Below are 8,952 nucleotides of genomic sequence, written 5' to 3'. Positions count from 1 at the left end.
GTTTCGTATTTTCGTGTACAACGTTACCGGCTGATGCCGTTGGAATTGATTGTTAAAATATATTTTTTCACATCTTTTATTATTAAGCTTTGTACTTAAACGCAGTTTTCTTTCGGCTCTTGCATTTCTCAAAGTTTGAGACCGATATTTTATGTATAAAAAAAGGTGGAACGTTCAAAAAATGTCGAGGTTCAGAAAAATGAAATAATTTTCAGTGAAGTTCCTAACAAAAAGCAGTACCTTAACGTACTTTATTGTACTCTAATAAATCTTCCAATCTTCAGCTCGATATTTTATTTACAAAAAAAGTTCTTAGGTTCAAAAAAACATTCAGTGAACCGAAAAAGTGAGGTCGGTAATATAGGTATTTAGCTGTGTCACATGCCCTTAAATCAATTATTTTTCAGACTTTTATACATAAAGTACAGATGTATTCTAAATGTAATTTATTTATTTATCTATATTTACAGTTGAGAAAATAAAACTGTTTTTTAAATAAAAAAATTCCATCTTTTTATTTTTCAATTGCTTAAATCTTTAAGACTGCACTTAGTATTTAAAAAAACTGTTTAATCGAACTGGGGCAGATGTTTCTTCTGAAAATTCCCGGTTCAGCGACCACCATGAATTTAACGTTGCAATTAAAAAAAAAAAAATTAAGCACGCTCTCGGAAAAAATTCTCTAAAATTCCCAGCTATAAGATCAATTTGTGTTTCGCGATAAACTTCAGTAAAATAGGAATCAGACACGTACCTATTATATGGTCTCAATATTGAAAAATAAAATAATAAAAATGAGGTAATTATAATATCAAGTCGAGAAATTTAAAACAAATAAATTCCAGACTTTAGATTTCTATTCGGTTTTATTGAATAATATAAAGAAAAATTTGCAGGGAAATTTCGTAATTAACGGTACGACTTTTGGTAACGTGCTCTGGCACCTGGACCACCGAATTTCTTCGGCTCGCAACGCCTGGGGTCAGCGACAAGGAGAGTTCGGTCATACTGAATGAGGATGTCCTTCACTTCCTTCTTACTGGCCTCGTCAACATCTAGAAGCAAAAATGCACGCAAATATTAAAATCACACAAATTAAAAACAGACAATGTTTAATTTAGCCGCCTAAAAAACTTCTATATACAAAAGAACGAGCCTAAAATGCAAAATTTGATGTGAATCTGCATAGAAAAATATCAAAAGGTATTCATTTATCTGCAGATGATTTAAATCCTTTAAAAAAATTAAATAAATAAATAAATTGAAATTTCATATTTAAGAATTGAAAATCAATGTTACGAGATTAAATTAAAATATCCTAATTTCGAGAAATATTACTCACATTTCTGATAATAGGCAACGAGGGCTTTGGAAATTGCCTGTCGGATGGCGTAGATCTGGGCGACATGTCCTCCTCCGTTCACTCTGACCCTGATGTCTACTCCTGCAAACTTTTCCTGAAAGTGGAAAAAAACTTGACATCAATGGACTGGATAAAACAGTAAATTTATAATTAATTTCTTTCCATAAAGTCAGAATCCATTTTTTATTCACAGAAAAGTCATGTTCGGAATAATTAAACATCATTTGTAAATTATTTTTAAGGAGAAATATGCGCAAGCTTCAAAATCATAATATCTGGAGAAAAAGTTGTAATTACGTTATTATAAAATATAAAAAAAGAATTGTGAAGATTATTTATTTCACGAAGTGAAAACTTCTAATTGCAAATTATATATTTCTAAAAAAAATCACATTAAAAATCGAAAAATAATTTTTTTCACTAAACAGTACTTAAATTATTTTTATTTTAAATAGTCTGGGCATCCTTTAAAAGCTTTAAAATGTTATTTCAAAACCTTGAGAAATCTAAAAGTGGTTTTACATTTTTCCAAATTCAAAATAACTTTTGAATTTTTTTCAGAACTTTTAAATAAATTTCAAAATGAATTGAATTTTTTCTAAAACTTTTAAAGCATCCTGCAAATTAAAGAAAAATTTGAATTTAAATTTATAAATAATAATAGAACACTTATTATTTGTAAAAATATTAGAGTAATTTTAAGAGATATTTAGAAGTTTAAGAAAGTTTCGAATTAAATTTAGAACTTGAATAATTTCAAATACTTACAGCTGAATTTAGAATAAAATGTAGATTTTTGCATATTTCAAACAAAAAATATAGAATTTTTTTAAGAATTGTGAAAGACTTCAAAAGAATAAAAAAATTTCTTAAGATTCTTAGGAAAATTAAAAATGATTTTTCACTTTGAAAAATTATTGTAAAAGAAAGTTTAAGGTTTTAAGATTTCAAAAATTATCAAAGAAAATAGAAGATTTTAAGGCCTTTTTTTAATTTGCAGGATTTTCAAAAATTGTAGGAAAATTTCGATTAAATTTAAAATACATTTAGAATTTCTGAAAAAAATGTTAACACATGTCGTTTAAATGACTTGAAATAATTTCAACTTTTTAATTAATTTTGAATCTCTTCAAAACTGCTAAGTATCTCTTAAAATTTCTCAACTTTTTTCTACTCATAATAAGTGTTCAATTGTTATTTATGCGTAAAAATTTAACAATTTCACTTATAAATTAAACACTTTTTTAAATAGAACAATTAAAATTGTAACGCTAAAAGTTTAAAAGTTCTTCAAAAATCTAAAGATTCAAAGCTTTCTATGTAATTTCAAATTATTTTCTTTTAAAGATTTGGTTTCAATTTACTCATCCTAAATGAGCAGTGAAATATTGTTAAATATTAAATACTTATTCTTTTTCTACATTAAGAAATTTCAAATTAAATGGGATAAAAATTGAATAATTTAGACTCCCTTTAATTTAATAAAAAGCTTTCATTATGACTATATTATTATGACTATATAAGGGAAGACCGGAAACTCTGAATTAAAAATATATTATTGATATATCATGACAATTTTTAATTAAAAATCAAATTATCGGAATAAATGATATATTAATTTCAATTCTTATTAAGTATTTGTATGTTTTTTATCAAAAAGTTTCAACTACAAATACTTTTAATTTTTAATTGTTTAAATCTTCAAAACAGCACTTTAATTATTTTAAAGAACTGTTAAAATCGAACTTGAGCAGATTTTTCTTATGAAAATTCGTAAAATTCCGGGTTTCCTTGTTTTTTTATTTAAAAATATTCGATTTTAAAAACTTCTAATTTTGTAAGCCTTTAAAACTGCATTTTAAAATTCTAGAAATGAAAATTTTTGCTTTTAAAAATTAAAATGGAAAATTTTTTATTTTAAAGATTTTAGAATGAAGTATTCTAAACTGAATGATATACTAACTTTAACAATCACAATTTGAAAAATTATTTAAAAAACGGTTGAAATCAAAGTTGGAAAAAATTTGTATTCTAAAATTTTTGTAAAATCCCGGTCCAAAAATAAATTCACTGTCATTTTTCGGTTTTCTGGTCCAGCCGGCCACACTGAAGAGAGCATTTGAAATATTTCGTATTTTTTTAAACAATCGACTCGAAATATGTATACAGTTTCACAAATTTATCATATTTTTTCAATTTCTAGGGATTCAATGGATATGTTTAATTTAGAAAGCTTTAGCAAATTATAAATTTCCAACCAAAAAGATTGATTTTTTACAAAAGAATTTAATTTTCAGCCAATTATGTAGTTTTATTTTCAACGAAAAAGATGAATTTTTAAGTAAAACGACCAATCTTTTTTTTAACAAAATAGTTGAACTTTCAACCACGTGGGTTTATTTTCAACGATAAAAATTGATTTTAAACTAGAATACTGAATATTTAACTGGAATACTTGAATTTGAAAAAAAAGAAAAAGAATTTTGTACCAAAAAATAAGATTTTTCAACAAAATACATGAATTTTCAACAAAAAGACAAATTTTCAACCAAATTGTTAAATTTTGAACTAGAAAAGGATCAATTTTCAACCAAACTGATGATTTTTCAACTAAAATGATCAATCTTCACCTGGAATGATGAATTTTCAATTGGATTAGTTGAATTTTGAACTAAAAGGATACGTTTCGAACAAAAAAATTTAAACTCCAACCAAGCGTTATTTTCAACATAATTAATTTCAAACTAAAATGGCGAATATTTAACTGGAATACTTCAATTTCCAACCAAAAAGATTAATTTTCTACAAAAAAGATACAGTAATTAAAAAAAAAAGACAAATTCTCCACCAAATATTTTAATTTTTAGTTTAAAAATTAATTTTCAACTAAATTGATGATTCTTCGACTGAAAGGACGAATCTTTAGATGGAATAGTTGAATTTTAAACCAAAAAGATGAATTTTCAACGAAAATTACTTATCTTTATCGGGAGTCATTAAATTTTTAAGCAAATAATTTAACCCTCGACCAAGTAATTTTATTGTCAACCAAAAAGATTGATTTTCAAGCAAGAAAATTAATTTATACTAAAAAAGACTAATTTTCAATACGAGTTGAATTTTCAACTAACAAGATTTTTTAATCAAGAAATAGAAAACATTAAAGACTGTTCAATGTCAAAGCAAAAAGATAAAACTTCATTTACAAACGAAGAATTATTTTCATTCAATTTTATATTGCAATTAAAAACCAAAATCAAGCCAGATCTCGCAAAATTTCCTGATTTGAACAAAATTCTCCGACATTTCCAGAAATATAAAAATTCCCTGACAATTTCAGGTTTTCCAGGTATGGTCCTAATACATAATGTTTACCTAAAACCTTACATTTTGTACTGAAGGTGCTAAAAAATTCTTATATTCTGCAAAAGGGCGCGGAATCAATAAAAGTTTAACGTACTTGAAGGAAATTCAATTTTTTGGATTTTACTCATTACATGTTTCTCCTTCAATGTATTTCGCATTTTTAATTAAATAATTTGAAGAAAAGACATAAAATATATTTACCTTTCCCAGGAGCAAAATGGGTTCCTGAAGTTTGTACTGCAGAACACGGGGTTCCACCAATTCCAAAGGACGTCCATTGACTCGGAGGTTTCCACGACCTCGTTTGCAGTAGGCAACCGCGGTTGCACTTTTCTAGAAAGAGAAAAGTCCATTTTCAATTTTTTTTATAATTATCCAGTTTTATTTAGTGAATGGAAAATATATTTAAAAGTAAACACAATATTAAACCCAGTTTAAATGAAAAAAAAAACCTATTATTTTGCTGTTTTAATACTTCAAGTTAAAATTATTAATTTAGTTAAGTTTTAAACGCATGAATTTCCAACGAAATAGTTTTTAACTAGAAAATATCAACTTGCAACCAAATAGATAAATTTCGAAATAAAAAGATATTTTTTTAACCAAAAATGTAAGTTACACATTCAGTTAAAAAAAAATCTTCAAACAAAAAAAGGGAAAATTTGCAATGAAAGTAATGAATTTACCACTAAAATAATTAATTTTCAACTAGAATAGATTAATTTTAAACTTAAGACAAATTTTTAACCGAAGAGTTTAACTTACAACCCAGTAAATTTTATTTTCAACCAAAAAAGACTATATTTCAAACGCATGAATTTTCGAAGAAAGAGTTTAATTTTGAATATCACCTTTCATCGAAAAATGAAACAATTAAATTTTCAGTTAAAAAAAATTCAATTTTCCACACAAAAATTTCAATTTTTTAACCAAAGCGATGAATTTTCAAGTAAAATGTTGAATCCTCGACTACAGTATATAAATTTTTAACAAAAGAATTGAACTTCCATCCAAGTAGTTCTATTTTCACCCAAAAGATAAATTTTTAAAGAATAAGCTCAATTTTCCAACAAAAGATTAATTTTTCACCAAAAAATATAATTTTGAGAACGCATGCATTTTTAAAGCAAATAGTTCAATTTTCAGATAAAAAAAAAATCACTTTGCAACCAAATAGTTAAATTTTGAATCAAAAAAGGGAGTTCAATTGTTTACTTAAGAAAAAAAGTTGCAACCCAAGTAGTTTTATTTTCACCCAAAAAAATGAATTTTCAACTAAAATGATGAATATTTAACTGGGATACTTGAATTTTCCACCGAACAGATAAATTTTCAAGCAAGAATAATATTTTAACAATAAGATTAATTCTGATTCTCAACCAAAAAATACGATTCAAAAAACAAACAAAAAAGATAAATTGTCAATCAAATATTTGAATTTTTGAACTAAAAAAGATCAATTTTGAACAAAAAAAAAAGAACAGTTAAATTTTCAGTGAAAAAATCAACAATTTTCAACTAAAATTATGAATCTTTAACTAGAATAAAAGAATTTTTAACAAAGAATACTAAATTACCAAAGTAGACGAATTGCACAGTAAAAAATACAATTTTTTGAACAGCCAAATGAATAGTTAAGTTTTTACTTTAAAAACAGTAATTTCCAACCAAAGATATGAATTTTTGACTAAAATCATGGAATATTCAACTGTGATAATTAAATTCTCAGTTAAAAAAAAAAATTAAACAGAAAAAATCTCAACAACATAGCTAAAGTGGGAATTGGCTTATATTAATTTTTAGCCAAAGAAAAAAAATTCAACAAAAAGGCTCTTTTTCAATCGAAACGACGAATTTTCAATTAAAATTAAAAAGCTTCAAACCAAAAATTAATCTGTAACAAAAGTTCAACTTTCAAGATTTTAAATCAAAAACAGTTATCAGAACATCATTAACATATCAAAAAGTTACAGTTTATAACACTTGGAAGTTGAGATTGATCAATTTCAACTAGTCAATTTTAAATTTTCAGCATTATTAACACTTTAAAAATGTTTAATATATAATTTAACTTGGCTCTGATAATTTTTTATTTACTATTTAAATATGCTATGAAAAATAATCTAAAAAAATCTCAAGTATGTATATATACATAAAAAAGGTTGGTAAGATTTACTTTTGCAAACACGATATTTTCAATTAAAACCGATAAATATAAACTAAAATGCACATAAGACAGGTCCAAAATATTAAATTAAGTGGGCCCAAAATTTGGCCGCCGAAACCATAAACCTTAATTTTTCATTATTTGAATACTAAACATCTCCATTAAAATAGTTTATCTCAAAATTATTATATTATATTATTATTATATATCATTATTTTTTAAAACAAATAACTGCAAATTACAACATAAGTAGAGAAAAAAACTTGCGAAACAATAATTCCAGGAAAAAAAAAAACAGATTTCCAAGAAGTTTCAAAACTAAATCAGAGTCAGGATTTAAAAATAATACTTTTAGGGGACAATTTTGACGATAAATAAAACAGTTTTTAGGAATAATTCTTTGAAAATTAATGACACCTCGGCATGGACACTTAACCACGCGACAACCTAACCTCTATAAATATCATTTTCACTCACCTTGCGTCCGAAGACTTGCACCGAGTGGATCGGCTCCTTTTGTTTCTGGAAGAATAAAAAAAGATTTCACCATTAGTACGATTCGTTTTATTAAGAACAATCTCTAAAACACTTGAAAACTCTGAGAAATTGCAGAATTTACCTTCTGGGTTTTCTCGAGCATGGTGAAGGAAGAAAAAGGACGGAAAGGAAGTGAAATAGGCTTGGTGGCTAGTTCTTGAATTGCAGGAGCCACTTGTTTCCGGTCAGTCAAACAGTTTTACCTGGTTTTACTTTTTTGAATTTTCGATTAAAATGAACATCAGGAATAATTTCTCTAGACATCGGGAAAAGTACGAAAATGATAATCAATTAAATAAACATAACAATTTATTGCATTTAATTGTGATATATTGTAAATAATTGAATAATTTAATCTTATTGTAAAAATTTCACGAAATTTTGACTGCCTGAAATATATCAAGAAACTTTTGAAATATTACGTGTTTATTAGGTATTTTACATCGACAAATAGTACTGGCAAAGATATGTACTGGACCGCTGGCTACGGCTGTCGGAAGTGGTCCAGGGAATAGAAAGAGATGACAAATCGCGAAAGTAGCCCTGTCCTTTTCTAAGGATGGCGATTGGTGATTGGTCAGTTGATCTATTTCTGATGAAAGCAGACGGAAGATGAGTAGATCCAATCATCATCCTTAGAAAAGGACACATATACTTTCTCCATTTTTTCTCTCTTTCTGTTCCCTGGTCCACTTCCGACAGCCGTATACCAGCGTATATTGCTGTCCAGTACTTTATGTCGATGATATTTTACCATATGAAGTCAGATAAGAAGATGGCTGCTCGCCGAGGGTCAAACAATAATACCAATTGTATGGGATGAAACTTTATTTTTTCAATAATTTGGAAAAAATGATGTTTTATAATAAGTATATTTATTTAGATTTTGTTGTCTCATTCAAATATACGAAAATTTCCTTTTTTCTTTTAAATTATTTTTTTTTAATTGAAAAATTGACGATTCCATATTTGGCTCAAAAGTTCACTGATTGCGGTGAGAAATACAACTATTTTATGAAAGGTTTATTAGTTTGTTGAAAATTACATTTTTTGTCGAAAATTAATTTTTTGAGTAGGAAATTAATCTTGTTTATTGGAAATTTAACTTTCGTTCGAGGATTCAACTGTTTTGTTAAAAATTCGTTTTTCTTTTAATTTAATTCAGCTGCTCGCCTTTTGGCAGAACGGAAGAACATCATTTTTTTTTAATACTAAATTTTTCGGGTTAAAATTGAACTGTTTTTGGTTGAATTTTCATCTTTTTTGGTTGAAAATGTCAATATTTGTTTGAAAATGAAATATATTTCGACTGAAAAATTTCAAAAATTAAAGTTTGTTTGTCGCTAACTGACTGCGCCGCCCCGTCAGTCACGTTGCGGACCTCAATTATCGTGAATAAATAATTCAACTATATACATTAAGTTTGAGAATTCATCTCTTTGGTTGAGAGTTGAAATATTTTGTTGAAAATTAGATTTTTTATTTATTTCAAATGGTTAAAAGTTCGATTATTACGCAT

The 8,952-nt window shown here is 26.3% G+C and overlaps 1 protein-coding gene across 1 annotated transcript; it reads right to left on the bottom strand.

The window, feature by feature from the left end:
• Nucleotides 1-847: 847 nt before the first annotated feature.
• On the bottom strand, nucleotides 848-7,593 carry LOC117172563 (40S ribosomal protein S16). The gene is made up of 5 exons (XM_033360623.1): nucleotides 7,516-7,593; nucleotides 7,374-7,418; nucleotides 4,931-5,062; nucleotides 1,343-1,457; nucleotides 848-1,055 (listed from the first exon to the last, which is right to left on the bottom strand). Exons 1-5 carry the CDS (start codon nucleotides 7,534-7,536, stop codon nucleotides 910-912), a joined length of 459 nt encoding a protein of 152 aa, XP_033216514.1. The 5' UTR covers nucleotides 7,537-7,593; the 3' UTR covers nucleotides 848-909.
• Nucleotides 7,594-8,952: the final 1,359 nt, after the last annotated feature.

The sequence above is a fragment of the Belonocnema kinseyi genome, chromosome 5, assembly GCF_010883055.1.
Source record: "Belonocnema kinseyi isolate 2016_QV_RU_SX_M_011 chromosome 5, B_treatae_v1, whole genome shotgun sequence".
NCBI classification, from domain to species: domain Eukaryota; kingdom Metazoa; phylum Arthropoda; class Insecta; order Hymenoptera; family Cynipidae; genus Belonocnema; species Belonocnema kinseyi.
The sequence above is the reverse complement of the archived record's forward strand: the minus strand, read 5'-3'. Positions and strand labels throughout refer to the sequence as shown.